The 16,090-nt window shown below is 44.0% G+C and overlaps 1 protein-coding gene across 4 annotated transcripts in view; it reads right to left on the bottom strand.

The window, feature by feature from the left end:
* LOC109903308 (tumor protein D52-like) overlaps positions 1 to 15,265 on the bottom strand; it is a 35,852-nt gene extending 20,587 nt beyond the window's left edge. Inside the window, exon 1 of one of the 4 annotated variants that reach the window (XM_031789000.1) lies at positions 15,103 to 15,265. In XM_031789000.1, coding sequence (XP_031644860.1) covers positions 15,103 to 15,121 — 19 coding nt within the window. In that variant the 5' untranslated portion in view covers positions 15,122 to 15,265. Of the gene's footprint in view, positions 1 to 1,539; positions 1,748 to 15,102 lie in introns of those variants that run through there. The other 3 variants (XM_020499938.2, XM_031789001.1, XM_031788998.1) reach the window with 3 other exon arrangements.
* Positions 15,266 to 16,090: the final 825 nt, after the last annotated feature.

The following is a 16,090-nucleotide window of genomic DNA, read 5'->3' as shown; positions in this document are numbered from 1 at the left end:
AGACGTGTCCCGAAGCCACTCCTGCGTCGTCTTGGCTATGTGCTTAGGGTCGTTGTCCTGTTGGAAGGTGAACCTTCGCCCAAGAGGTCCTGAGTGCTCTGGAGCAGGTTTTTATGATTGCTGGAGTATTGCAGAGATGGTTGTCCTTCTGGAAGGTTTTCCCAATATCCACAGAGGAACTCTGGAGCTCTGTCAGAGTGACCATCGGGTTCTTTGTCACGTCCCTGACCAAGGCCCTTCTCCACTGATTGCTCAGTTTGGCCGGGCGGCCAGCTCTAGGAAGAGTCTTGGTGGTTCCAAACTTCTTCCATTTAAGAATGATGGAGGCCACTGTGTTCTTGGGGACCTTCAATGCTGATGATCAATGGAAACAGGATGCAGCAGAGCTGAATTGTGAGTTTCAGAGCAAAGGGTCTAAATACTTATTTAATAAGATGTGTTTTTTTAGTTTTAATACAATTGTAAAAAAAATCCAAAAACCTGTTTTCGTTTAGTCTTTATGGGGTATTGTGTGTAGGTTGCTGAGGATTTAATTTAATCCATTTTAGATTAAGGCTGTAACGTAACAAAATGTGGAAAAAGTCAAGGGGTCTGAACACTTTCCGAATGCACTGTAAGTGAATTCATCCCAAAACTTTTGGTCCCCTAAAATGGTACAAAACGTGCTGTAATTTGTAAATGGTTCACCCGATACAGATGAAAATTAAAGCTGACAGTCTGCACTTTAACCTCATAATCATTGTATAATTTCAGTACAGAGCCAAAACAAAACAAAACAAAAAAGTGTCCCAATACTGAGCTCACTGTCCATGATACTGATAGCCTATACGACGCCTGAGCTGGTGTACAGTACAGGCCAGGGTTTCCGTCAGGAAAATGTGGCGCCGGACATTTGAGAAATTTACCGGACTCATATGCATTGGGTGCATAACCTGATAAGGGCGTCCACCCAAAGTGCTCAGAATGACAGGAATCACATTTAGATGATGCTAGTTTATATTAAAAGAACATGCAACTCGAGGATGCAACAGTGTAAGTCCTTCTTACCGAATTCCGATGCGCATTTGAAGATTTTTTAAAAACTTCAGCCAACAAGACGAGTAACGAGCAGCAAAAGCACTAGCCTATGTCAATCTACTATACCACATAGTAGACAAGTTTTACTTATTCAATTGGTCAGCTTGTCGTTCTGTGCGAGAAATAAATAGTCTGTTCCAAATAAACTCTGGGACAGTTGTGGGATGATAGATCCCAAATTCATACAACCAGTAGACCAATGAGGCTGACTTTGTCTTGGTAATGGACATATGTCCTAGCAACCATGGGTGTTGGATTTTGAACTATATAAACTAGCCTGCACGTTTTCCTTTGTAGAGATTAGGGACCAGTGTTACAGTATCGCAAGGCTGTGATCGAGTTTGGTAACAATGAGGCCTTACACTGCTTCCAATCAGCAAGTTCCTCACTAGCAGGCAGACAAGCACACACACACACACACACACACACACACACACACACAAACATCAAAGGCAGGTTAACCTGGTCTCTTCATTCTCTCTGCAGTCAGTGAAAATAATTTTATCCCGGATGTTTGCTTTCCCGACTGGTCCTTGTTGGCGGGCTGCCAAAGCATGCATCACTCAATAAGATGACATTACAGAACAGCCTAGAGACACGCTCGTAAACAAGCCTACATGAAAATAGACAGCAAAATTCAGTTACGGATCACGTAAGCTGAATAGTCACACTTCCTACTCAACTAGTATAACTGTACACTTGTTTTACCATAAGAGGAAATTGAGTAATAGACTAACTGTTGTTGAATCCATGCAGCTTCTCCATTTAGGCACAGGTTATCCTCTTGATTCAACCCAAGTTGTGGTCACACCCCCCCCCACAAAACAGCAGCCATCACGGTCAGACTGGAACAAAGACGTTCTTTAAGTGTTTAATACACCACAGCCTCTAATCCATTAGGATATTATTACAGACGCACAGTGTCACATGATGGTGGTGAGGCCCAAACAGGAATCATCTGTGTCACATGATGGTGGTGAGGCCCAAACAGGAATCATCCGTGTCACATTATTGTGGTGAGGCCCAAACAGGAATCATCAGTGTCACATGATGGTGGTGAGGCCCAAACAGGAATCATCCGTGTCACATGATGGTGGTGAGGCCCAAACAGGAATCATCAGTGTCACATGATGGTGGTGAGGCCCAAACAGGAATCATCCGTGTCACATGGTGGTGGTGAGGCCCAAACAGGAATCATCCGTGTCACATGATTGTGGTGAGGCCCAAACAGGAATTATCAGTGTCACATGATGGTGGTGAGGCCCAAACAGGAATCATCCGTGTCACATGGTGGTGGTGAGGCCCAAACAGGAATCATCAGTGTCACATGATGGTGGTGAGGCCCAAACAGGAATCATCAGTGTCACATGATGGTGGTGAGGCCCAAACAGGAATCATCAGTGTCACATGATGGTGGTGAGGCCCAAACAGGAATCATCCGTGTCACATGATGGTGGTGAGGCCCAAACAGGAATCATCAGTGTCACATGATGGTGGTGAGGCCCAAACAGGAATCATCAGTGTCACATGATGGTGGTGAGGCCCAAACAGGAATCATCAGTGTCACATGATGGTTGTGAGGTCCAAACAGGAATCACCAGTGTCACATGATGGTGGTGAGGCCCAAACAGGAATCAGTGTCACATGGTGGTGGTGAGGCCCAAACAGGAATCATCCGTGTCACATGATTGTGGTGAGGCCCAAACAGGAATCATCCGTGTCACATGGTGGTGGTGAGGCCCAAACAGGAATCATCCGTGTCACATGGTGGTGGTGAGGCACAAACAGGAATCATCCGTGTCACATGATTGTGGTGAGGCCCAAACAGGAATTATCCGTGTCACATGATGGTGGTGAGGCCCAAACAGGAATTATCCGTGTCACATGGTGGTGGGGCCAAAACAGGAATCATGGGACATTGGCTGGCTGGAAGATGACTCTCTAGCCCAGACCCATCACAGCTGTGGCTAGCCACAGTCAGTCATTGGCAGTAGGGAAACAAGACAATGGCAGACGAAGAGACCCCTCACTGTAATGTTAGTGCTCCCCCAGCCATTCTGGGCCCCTCTACAACTGACTGTAATGTCAGTGTTCCCCCAGCCATTCTGGGCCCCTCTACAACTGACTGTAATGTCCGTGTTCCCCCAGCCATTCTGGGCCCCTCTACAACCGACTGTAATGTCAGTGTTCCCCCAGCCATCCTGGGCCCCTCTACAACTGACTGTAATGTCAGTGTTCCCCCAGCCATTCTGGGCCCCTCTACAACTGACTGTAATGTCAGTGTTCCCCCAGCCATTCTGGGCCCCCCTTTAACTTACAGCCAGTCGACAGCCCGGCCAAATCTCAAGCTCTGATGGAAAATTCACAAAGAAATAGACCCTGTAATGAAATCCCAATGGCAACAGTTTACAGCACGGTGTTGTTGGAATCCTGTACAGTAATCCTGTCCATGGAATCCTGAACAGTAAGGAAGTGGGGCTATCAAGGGGTCTTGCCTCGAGAATAATAACGAAGTTAACAACTGAATGAGATCAAAGATGGGAGACTGCAGGCTTTTCTTCTGTGATCCTTCTCATGCAGGCCTGGTCTTTGATCAGGGGACTGACTAGGAGGGAAGTTATGTCAAGTAATATCAACAGATGAGCAGACCCTTCAGGGATAGAAGTATGGAATGGACATTCCATTACAGATGACATGACAAGGAATCTGACAAGTCCTATCCTGTTATGTTTAGGATAATGTTCCGCTGGAGATTTCCCTGAAAATAAACCACTATCTGGTCTGCTGTATCACTGTCTTCCGCTTGGTATTACCATAATGCATCTCTGTAGCCTATTTGTTATAGAAACATTTTGAGTTGCAACAGTTCGCATAACCTAAAGTTTCATAACGCCATTTCAAGCCAATAGCAGTGTAAATCAAGTCAGGTCTAAATGCAAAGTTAGTCTGATTGATCCTGTATATCTTAGGTCAACAGCAGCAGGTACAGCCCAGGCCACGTTATACAGCAGGATTCCACAACTGGCGACCCGGTTTAATTTGGAGCCCAAAATAAATGTATTTTATTTTATTTTATTGTTTGACAAAAAAAGACTTCAAAAACACCAGGAAATGTTGCTCCAAGTGATTTTAATTTAAGAAATCTTCCCCCAAGTATTCCCACGCATGATAGAGAGACATGTGATTGTATACAAATGTAAACAAGGTTTGAAATGATTGTCTTAGTCAAACATATCTGTTTGGGCTACTTGCAGTCAATTTGAAGTCTACAAATTATTTGTAATTATAAACTGGATGGTTCGATCCCCGAATGCTGATTCAGCCGTGGTATATCAGACCATGGAATATGGTCTGATATATCAGTGGTATATCAGACCATATACCACCATATATAATTACATTGGTAACCAGTTTATAATAGCAATAAGGCACCTCGGGGGTTTGTGATATACAGACAATATACCATGGCTAAGGGATGTGTTCAGGTACTCTGCGTTGAATCGTGCCTAAGAACAGCCCTTAGCCAATGTTTATTGGCCATGTACCACACCACCTCAGGCCTTATTGCTTAATTATGTTCTGGTCCCCCAACCATCTGCTCAAGAAAAAAAATGTAATCTAGTTGAGGATCCCGGTCATATAGTATTTACATGGGAGGCTGCATGGCAGGTTCCCCTCACTGAAGCATTGGGTAAGCAGCTGTAATAGAATCTTAGAGAGAAAATGTTGGTGACAGACACTAAGAGGCAGAGCAAATGACATATGGACACATCATGAGTCATTCATCATGACACATCAACACACTGGGACTTCAACCAATCCCCTGCTTTTAAACACAGATTCAGGAAGTGAATGATGATTTTTCAAGAGTACAGGACAGGCCAAATGTCAATAAACCTAATGTCAATTCGAGCTTCTTGTTTTCAATTACAAACATCTCTGATGACAACTACTGGCAATTTCTGTCATTCAGCTATAATTTATATCTGCATATTTGTACGCAAGAGACATGTGGTGGAAGGGTGTGAAATAGTTTTGAGTAGGTTTAAGTTTCATAAGGCCACTTGTATCTTTCACACATAGAAAGCTGCACATGGGCTGATCCACACCACTGAGGGAAATCAACAACATGTAGGAATAGGTTAGGCTACTTCTGACGAAGACAGAAATCTCCAGTTCCCTCTGTGACGCTCCTTGACGGCCTTGCAGGTAGAGAGATGTGTCCGTGTCGCCTCGGTCGTGGCTGGAGGGGGCGGATGCTGACGTCTCAGATTCTGAAAGACTTCCTACAAGAGTCAGACCACTCAAATGGAGCTAGTTGTTTCTTATTGAAATCTAATTATAGTAACTTTGCCATGACACCTGTCTTAAGAGTAATTAATACTGTTAAGTGAGGCCTCATCTCAGAGAAAAAGGAGAAAAACTCTGTTTTAAAGCTGTTCCGTTGTAGAGCTAGCTTGCGGTCGGTCATGCTACATTATTAAAGGAGATCATTTGGAAATTATTTATTGTGAAGAAAAGTTCAGAATAATGTATTTAAGTGGATTATCTGGGTTGCGTTACTAAGGGCCATAGATAAATTATATGATAACGTTGCCATAAGCTACACTACATGACCAAAAGTATGTGGACACCTGCTCGTCCAACATCTCATTCCAAAATCATGGGCATTAATATGGAGTTGGTCCCCCTTTGCTGCGATAACAGCCTCCACTCTTCTGGGAAGGCTTTAATATGGAGTTGGTCCCCCCTTTGCTGCTATAACAGCCTCCACTCTTCTGGGAAGGCATTAATATGGAGTTGGTCCCCCTTTGCTGCTATAACAGCCTCCACTCTTCTGGGAAGACTTTAATATGGAGTTAGTCCCCCTTTGCTGCTATAACAGCCTCCACTCTTCTGGGAAGGCTTTAATATGGAGTTGGTCCCCCTTTGCTGCTATAACAGCCTCCACTCTTCTGGGAAGACTTTAATATGGAGTTGGTCCCCCTTTGCTGCTATAACAGCCTCCACTCTTCTGGGAAGGTTTTAATATGGAGTTGGTACCCCTTTGCTGCTATAACAGCCTCCACTCTTCTGGGAAGGCTTTCCACTAAATGCTGGAACATTGCTGCGTGAACTTGCTCCCATTCAGCTGCAAGAGCATTAGTGAGGCCGGGCACTGATATTGGGCGATTAGGCCTGGCTTGCAGTCGACGTTCCAATTCATCCCAAAGGTGTTCAATGGGGTTGAGGTCAGGGTTCTGTGAAGGCCAGTCAAGTTCTTCCAAACCGATCTTGACAAACGATTTCTGTATGTACCTCGCTTTGTGCATGGAGGCACTGTCATGCTGAAACAGGAAAGGGCCTTCCCAAACTGATGCCACACAGTTGGAAGCACAGAATCATCTAGAATGTCAATGTATGCTGTCGTGTTAAGATTTCCCTTTACTGGAACTAAGGGGCCTAGCCCGAACCACAAAAAACAGCCACGGCCATTATTCCTCATCCGCCAAACTTAACAGTTGGCACTATGCAGTCGGACAGGTAGCGTTCTCCTGGCCAAACCCAGATTCGTCCGTCAGACTGCCAGATGGTGAAGCGTGATTCATCCCTCCAGAGAAGGTGTTTCCATTGCTCCAGTGTCCTATGGCGGCAAGCTCTACGCCACTTCAGCTGGCGCTTTGCATTAAGCAGGGTGAAGCTCCCGACAAACAGTTATTGTGCTGACGTTGCTTCCAGAGGCAGTTTGGAACTCGGTAGTGAGGGTTGCATAGTCACATACTCTTGTATATATAGTACATAACATATCGGTTGTGTTAGACTCTACGTTGCCATTCATTCAATAACCATATCTTATTTCATTGTCTGAGTAATAGAGACAGAGATTTCCAGCCTTAACCTTAAACTACATAAAATAGATGTAGGTCTTTGGGTATGACCATTGAGACAACTACGAAACTGCTAGGCCTGTGCTTCCATCATACAGGCCCAAGCTTCTAGGCCTGTGCTTCCATCATACAGGCCCAAGCTTCTAGGCCCAAGATCCATCACACAGGCCCAAGCTTCTAGGCCTGTGCTTCCATCATACAGGCCCAAGCTTCTAGGCCCAAGATCCATCACACAGGCCCAAGCTTCTAGGCCTGTGCTTCCATCCTTCTTTTTACTTTTGATCAACATTCACACTTTCAGTCAAATCGTTAAAATAAAAATATCCCTTTGGCCCACTTTTGAGGTCAATTGCAGCTCACACTTTGAGTACAATGTCTCCACATCATAGCAGAGGGCTAGATAAGTCAAAATAAATACATCCTATTTAACCGTCAGATATTCCCAGGGAGGGAGAGACATTTCCAGTGACCCCTGACACGGAACCCAAACCAGCTGCTTGTGCGCGCCATCATGCATAAATGTATTTTGTCCCCCCACACCAAACGCGATCACGACACGCAGGTTACAATATCAAAACAAACTCTGAACCAATTATATTAATTTGGGGACAGGTCAAAAAGCATTAAACATTTATGGCAATTTAGCTAGCTAGCTTGCACTTGCTAGCTAATTTGTCCTATTTAGCTAGCTTGCTGTTGCTAGCTAATTTGTCCTGGGATATACACAGAGTTGTTATTTTACCTGAAATGCCCAAGGTCCTCTACTCTGCCAATTAATCCGCACATAAAACGGCCAACCGAATCGTTTCTAGTCATCTCTCCTCCTTCCAGGCTTTTTCTTCTCTTGACTTTATATTGCGATTAGCAACTTTCATAAATTAAATGCATTACTGCCACCGACCTCGTTCGTCTTTCAGTCACCCACGTGGGTATAACCAATGAGGAGATGGCACATGGGTACCTGCTTCTATGAACCAATGAGGAGATGGGAGAGGCTGGACTTAGAAATAGAACTGACTTCTATTTTAGCCCTTGGCAATGCTGACATTCGTTGGCGCGCGCGAGCAGTGTGTGTGCAATAATTGAATATGTATGTCTAAATGTATTTTGCAACGTGAGCGATAGTCAGCCTGTGAGAGGACACTGTAGTTTAAAAAAATGTTATACCTTTATTTAACTAGTTAAGTAACCGATGGAAACTGTGGAACTGACAGAAGGGGAAGAACAGGGTGTCTGTTATCAACTCAGGTCATCTAAACAAGCACAGGTGGAGAAGTATAGGATAACTGAACTGGAGCCATTCCTTAGGTAACTCTTCTCAGTTACACCGGTAAACCGTACAATGAAGCCCTTCCCCAACTCCTGGTAAAACAGTTTCTTTTCAGGCCTTTGTTGTAGAGGGTAGCTGAAAAATATAGATTTTTTTTTTTTACCCCTTTTTCTCCCCAATTCCGTGGTATCCAATTGGTAGTTACAGTCTTGTCTCATCGCTGTAACTACTGTACGGACTCGGGAGAGACGAAGGTCGAGAGCCATGCATCCTCTGAAACACAACCCAACCAAGCCACACTGCTTCTTGACATAATGCCCACTTAACCCAGAAGCCAGCCACACCAATGTGTCGGAGGAAACACCGTATACCTAGCAACCGTGTCAGCGTGCACTGCACCCGGCCTGCCACAGGAGTTGCTAGTGCGCAATGAGACAAGGACATCCCTGCCAGCCAAACCCTCCCCTAACCAGGATGACGCTGGGCCAATTGTCCGTGGCCCCATGGGTCTCCCGGTCGCGGCCGACTGCGACAGAGCCTGGACTCTAACCAGGATGACGCTGGGCCAATTGTCCGTCGCCTGGTCGCGGCCGACTGCGACAGAGCCTGGACTCTAACCAGGATCTCAAGTGGTTCAGCTAACAACTGAGATGAAGTGTCTGCAAAATAGATACCACTCTATATTCATACCAGGGGAATGCCTCAAAAAGGTGTCTTAAAATAGCCATTAATGTACTCTTTCATCTGAATTTATGCTTAATGTTTGAAACCTAGGCCCTGTGGCTGATAATAGTCATTTGGCTCCAGACACAGATCATCACTCCTGTAGCTTTTACCTGAAGCTCTGGCAGCCAACTGAACCTCTCACTCTGTTGCCATGACAGCTGCCTAAGAAGAAAAACCGTGGACTAGTGGTCACGACACCCTGATGAAAACCTTGGCAACGGAGCCAATTCATATCCATACACAAGAGTTCACTGTGACAAACTATTCAGAGTTGAAAATGGACGAAGGTAATAAAAAGGATTGCTTTTTCATATTTCCAGTGGTATGTCAAGAACGTTGCCTTTTGCAGGCTATTAAATGCCAGGTCTGCTTTTGATAAAAAACTACTTAGATGCAATAGCATCATAAAAAGATGCAATGTTGTCCAAAAATAATACATACTACAAAACGAGCAGATTGACTTCAGGAAACAGCATCCTGCAGAGCTGATCACTCAATTTCTGCTGAAAGAAAAGAAAAGCAGGTCACAAAGGCCTTCGTACCTGGCAGCCCCTCCTGCAGAGTACACAAACCAGACTGTCTCTGGCATCATCCTGTTAATCTGCTGTTTAAACAACACGTGGCTCCCTGGCCTGTATACCTGCTGCAGCGAGACGTGAGCAGACAGACATGAAGGGAGAGGAGGAAGGAGAGGGAGCCACGAGGCAGATGGCTGCCCAGCAGGAGAGAGAGAGAGACACAGGACAGACAGACAGACAGACAGATAGACAGATAGACAGATAGACAGATAGACAGATAGACAGATAGACAGATAGATAGATAGATAGATAGATAGATAGATAGATAGATAGATAGATAGATAGATAGATAGATAGATAGGAGGGGGCAGGGGATGGAGTCAAAGCCAGGAAGGATGCCTTCAGCTGCTACATGTCTGACCCTGCATCAAAAGACCTTCCAAGAGGAATGTTGGAAGGAATGGAAAACCGCGCGGTAGGAGGAAAGAGGGGAAGGAGAACAGGGAAGTGGTCAGATGGGTGAGGGGTCATAGGGGACTGGAGAGAGGAAGCAGAAGTAGAGAGTGTTGCTGCTGATCAACACGCTCAAGAGGCATAGGCTACTACCTGAATTGCTCTTGTGCAATGTGTAGCCTAGTTCTGGGCGTAAAATACTAGGCTAGACATGTAGAGACAGGATTTTTTTACAATGTTTCAGAGATGGCAGTAAAACTGAAGAGTGCTGGTAGACTACAAGCCAACATCCTGTAAACAAATGACCCACAAGAACAGTGGTAACAGTACACGTCAGTGTCACTTACCAACTAACAAACATTACTATGTCAACAGGCTACGCCTCCATCCAAACTGTGACAATTGAATGATGACTGTCTACATAAAGCTAAAAATGGCTATCATCACCAACCTTTAAAAAGGACGAAAGAGATACAGTAAACGGTAATCAATGGGTTATTGATTCAAGCCCAGAACAATCTGTATTTGGTACACAGTAAAGTAGTGACACATCTAAAGGTGTGGTGTTTCGGCGTTCCAGCAGCAAACATATGGTAAGGCATATTTTCAACCCACTTCAGTGAAAATAACTGCAAAGCAACAAAGCATAAGTATATTTCTGTAAAATACCGGATAATTAATATTATATATATTGTTAACCAATATTATGACTCATTTTCTTTCTTTCGTTTTTTCAAAAGCGTGCAACAAAGTAACAGTTAACTTGAGGTTGGGTTTTGAAGTTGAGGACCAGACAGAGACTTCCTTGTTCTTTGAATTTTGGAGAAAAAAACAAGACATGAGCATTGTACAATATTGTCCTACACTACATGGCCAAATGTATGTGGACACCTGTTCTTTGAACATCTCATTCCAAAATCATGGGCATTGACATGGATTTGGTCCCCCTTTGCTGCTATAACAGCCTCCACTCTTCTGAGAAGGCTTTAATATGGAGTTGGTCCCCCTTTGCTGCTATAACAGCCTCCACTCTTCTGGGAAGGCTTTAATATGGAGTTGGTCCCCCTTTGCTGCTATAACAGCCTCCACTCACTGGGAAGGCTTTCTATTAGATGTTGGAACATTGCTGCAGGGACTTGCTTCCATTCAGCCACAAGAGCATTAGTGAGGTCGGGCACTGATGTTGGGCGATTAGGCCTGGCTTGCAGTCGGCGTTCCAATTCATCAGAAGAGTTTTAGATGGAGCTCGAGGTCAGGACTCTGTGCAAGTCTGTCAAGTTCCGATCTCGACACACCATTTCTGTATGGACCTTGCGGTGTGCATAGGGCACTGTCATGCTGAAACAGGAAGGGGTCTTCCCCAAACTGTTGCCACAAATTTGGAAGCACAGAATGGTTTAGAATGTCATTGTATTTTGTAGCATAAAGATTTCCCTTCACTGGAACTAAGTAGCCTAGCCCAAACCATGCTCCAGAGTCCTATGGCGGCGAGCTTTACAGCACTCCAGCTGGCGCTTGGCATTAAGCATGGTGATCTTAGGCTTGTGTGCGTCTGCTCGGCCATGGAAACCCATTTCATGAAGCTCCCGACAAACCGTTCTTGTACTGACGTTGCTTCCAGAGGCAGTTTGGAACTCGGTAGTGAGTGTTGTATAGTCACATACTTTTGTATATATAGTATATAACATATCGGTTGTATTAGGCTCTACGTTGCCATTCATTCTATAACCATATCTTGTGTCATTGTCTGAGTAATAAAGACAAAGACTTCCAGCACTAACCGGTCCCGTTCTTTGCGCTTGTGTGGTCTAGCTGTTGTTCCTCCTATACGTTTCCACTTCACAATAACAGCACTTACAGATGACCGGGGCAGCTCTAGCAGGGCAGCACTGACTAGTTGGAAAGCTGGCATCCTATGACGGTGCCATGTTGAAAGTCACTGAGCTCTTTAAAAATAAAAAAAACTTTATTTAACTAGGCAAGTCAGTTAAGAACAAATTCTTATTTACAATGATGGCCTACCGCAGCCAAACCCGGACGACGCTGGGCCAATTGTGTGCTGCCCTGTGGGACTCCCAATCACGGCCGGATGTGATACAGCCTCTTCAGTACGGCCATACTAATGCCAATGTCTGTCTATAAAGATTGCGATGCTGTGTGCTCCATTTCATACACCTGTCAGCAACGTACGTGGCTGATTTAGTCTACTCATTTCAAAGGAGTGTCCACCTACTTTTGGCCATGTAGTGTATCTTGTTTTACTTTAATTGTATATCAAACCTTTTTACAAGCTTCTGCAGAAGGCTGAACTTGCGTTGGCTAGCATATGCTACCAAATATGTAGTGAGAGGAAGCCCACTAGCAGGCAGTGGGAGAAGATGGAACAAGATGGATTTTGGCCAACATTCTGCACATTTTCTCATCAATGAAACATTTGATCTTAATACAGTTTTCTGTTCCCAAAACTAGAAAAAGTTATGATAACACCGAACCCAAACCGGCTGCGTGCGTGCACCATCGTGCATAAATGTATTTTGTCCCCCCACACCAAACGCGATCACGACACGCAGGTTAAAATATCAAAACAAACTCTGAACCAATGACATTAATTTGGGGACAGGTCGAAAAGCATTAAACATGTATGGCAATTTAACTAGTTAGCTTGCTGTTGCTAGCTAATTTGTCCTATTTGTTAGCTTGCTGTTGCTAGCTAATTCGTCCTGGGATATAAACATTGAGTTGTTATTTTACCTGAAATATAAAAGGTCCTCTACTACGACAATTAATGCACACATAAAAAGGCCAACCTAATCGCTTCTAGTCATCTCTCCTCCTTCCAGGCCTTTTCATCTTTGAACTTATATGGTGATCGGCATCTACACTTTCATAGTATTACCACAACCGGCAAAACAGTTTGTCTTTCAATCACCCACGTGGGTATAACCAATGACGAGATGGCACGTGGGTACCTGCTTCTATAAACCAATGAGGAGATGGGAGAGGCAGGACTTGCAGCGCGATCTGCATCAGAAATATAAATTATTTCTATTTTAGCCCTTGGCATCGTAGACGCTCGTTTGCGCGCTCGAGCAGTGTGGGTGCAATAATTGAATAACATGGATTTCTAAATGTATTTTGTGACGCTCGTGCACGTGACACGTCCGGTCTGGTCAGCATGTAAGAGCAGACTAAGTGTTGTAGACTTTAGACTTTTCACAATGCTGCCATAAAGAGGGGAAAGGGTTCTGTCTCTCTGTTGTGTTCTCAAATGAACATTGCCTCTTGGTTTAGTATGTAAGATCTCCAATCTGTTTTATTTGATTGTCACTCTCTCAGTATATCAGCTATGTAAATCTGCTCATCATATGGCAGGACTATTCAACTGGTGGCTATTCAACCTCATTAATTTAGACTGGCCCTTTAATCAATTCTGAACATTAAAAGATATGCAAAAAAAAATCCCACAAAAATCCAACATTCTGTGCCAAAATGACAAGCACCATTGTGTTTGTCTATAGTGTGGTTTTCTTTTTTCATACAGTTCTTCTGAAGAATAATGGCATGTGGAAAACGTCCGGCCCCCCTGAAATTTTACCACTGGCCCCTGTAAGAAGATAGATGAATAGTCCTGTCAAATGGCATCGCCAATGTTGCCATAGGCCTAAAGTATGATGGCATTACTGGCCTAATGGGCATCTGAAGCAGAGAATAGCTCAACTCATTGTTTACATGTTGAGCTGTATGTTCTCAATTTAAAATGTTACCAGTAGACAATGTATGAGGCAAACCATATACCAGATTTTGTACATGTCTTTTAAATGCTGACATATAAAATAGTTTAGTGCAAATCCAACCCTTGTAATTTAGGTACATTATGAAAATAAAGACATGACAATTAGGCTACAAGAGATCAGCATTACAGGAAACATTTGAATTTCATTACATTTAATTTCATTCGTTTTAGCAATATTGCTTTCAAAATGATTGCAGTCGTTCCCATAGATAGAACAACCATGTACTGCCTGTGTATCACTGACCCTGAAAAAACTAGTGACTAACACAGCTAGCTTTTTAAGTAAATAATATGCTGTTTTAATAAACATTTTGTTGGCTTTATAATCGTGTGAGAAAATTAACTAGCTAGTAGCTAGCTAGTTAGTTATACCTTGGTAGCGTACAAGGTTTTCTGGCTTTTCTCAAAACGAACCTCATTGTGACTAGCTACTTGTTGTCCCTTATGCTAGCCTTTACAGTCAAACATCACCACTGTAGACCATTTCTCTCCTCTTGTCACAGATTTAGCTCATCTCGAAATAAAAGCTGTGAAAACCTGCAAACTTTCTAAAATGTTTTGTCACCAGTGTTATGTTGACATCGTTAGTCCTCACACAGTCTTTCCTACCGCGCAGTCTCTCCTACCGCGCAGTCTCTCCTACCGCGTAGGTACCGCGCAGTCTCTCCTACCGCGCAGTCTCTCCTACCGCGCTAATCTAGACAGCACCTTCGGAGCTCCGCCCAAGTAAGGCATTTGATTGGTTTGACGTGTTGTGATGCGTCAGTGATTTACATCGGGTTCAAAACCCTCTTTAAACTGATTTCTGCAATTGAACCAAAATTATAACGAATCCCGATGGGGTAACCCAGACACGTCACTGGGGCTATAAACTTGAAGCATCCGGTAATAAACGTTGCTTTCTCACCACCACATAAGGGCAGTGGGAGAGGACGGAACTAGGTGAAACCGGGCCGACATTTTGCTAATTTTCTCATCGATTAAATATTTTATCTCAAAACATTCGTCTGTTGCCAAAACATAAATATGTTACGAACACAATGCACTAAGTTTTAAAGAATTGCGTTTGTGCACACGCGCACTTCACACGTTCCTAACGGAAATATGTAAATACATGCTGCAACGCGCCAATAGCATCTCGCTAGCTTGTGCTTGGTCACTTCCTTGCTTGTTTTGCCCACTATGCTTAATTTGCTCCACTATAAACGACACAGATGAACTACGTTGGTTACTTATAAATATATTTATGTCTGTGATGGAACTTCCACAGGCTTCCCGGGGCTAGCCTACAGCTAGCTGGTTAACTTTGGTTTAAAACAAACTAAACAATGTTTAAAAAAAATGCTTGTCAGTAATATGAATGTAATTTTGCAATGTGTGCTATGGCAAATACATTACCTTGATCTGCTTCCTCCATCCTTACGCTGTATGCTGTTTCTGCTATTATTTTTTGGGGTCAAAAAGCTTGCAGGTTCCCCACTTCGCTCTAGCAGTATTGCGCACTCACATGCTGCTAGGCAGTAGGGGTGGGGCCCTCTGTGACGTCAAGCCGTAGAGTACGTAGAAAGTGTAAACAAGAGCCAGGCACGTGGTTAATTGTTTAACTCCACAGTCGAGGAGTTATCCAGCTAACTTGCCTAAATATTCTGAAAAACAGGTTTTGGGAGAAAGATAAGCTTGAGATGGGCATGGTCTAATTGAGTCAACAGCCAAAAACACATATCGAAGTATAGCTCACCCAATGAACCAGAAAATCAACAGTTATTTAAATTTCTGTCTGTTGATCAAAGTTAGCTGGCTAACTCATTGAACCTGTTTTATGGTATACCCTCACTGCTCCCTAGCCGCGGCTCGAGCCCGGTCCCGCTTCGCACCCCATCCCGAACGACCCAGCCCTTAGAGCCAATCATTATCCAGAAGTTACGGATCTGACTTGCCGACTTCTCTTACCTACATTGTTCTAACACGCCAGAGGCTGTTCACCTTGGAGACCTGCTGCGGATATGGGTACGGCCCGGCGCGAGATTTACACCCTCACCCCCGGATTTTCAAGGGCCAGCGAGAGCTCACCGCATTAATCAAACGATCTATTTCAACACACAAAACTATCTATTTTGGGCTCCCGAGTGGCAAAGAGGTCTCACTGTATCTCAGTGCTAGAGGCGTCACTACAGACCCTGGTTTGATTCCAGGCTGTATCACAACGGGCCATGATTGGGAGTCCCATAGGGCGGCGCACAATTGGCCCAGCGTCGTTGTAAATTACAATTGATTCTTAACTGACTTGCCTAGTTTAAATAAAGGTTCAATTAAAAAAATACAAAATAAACACCAAGCCTGATAAACTAATATTTCACATTTTGCTATGGTATATTTCTTCATATGC

Source organism: Oncorhynchus kisutch, linkage group LG14 (genome assembly GCF_002021735.2).
Source record: "Oncorhynchus kisutch isolate 150728-3 linkage group LG14, Okis_V2, whole genome shotgun sequence".
NCBI classification, from domain to species: domain Eukaryota; kingdom Metazoa; phylum Chordata; class Actinopteri; order Salmoniformes; family Salmonidae; genus Oncorhynchus; species Oncorhynchus kisutch.
Note: the sequence above shows the minus strand (reverse complement) of the source record. Positions and strands in the feature narration are given on the sequence as shown.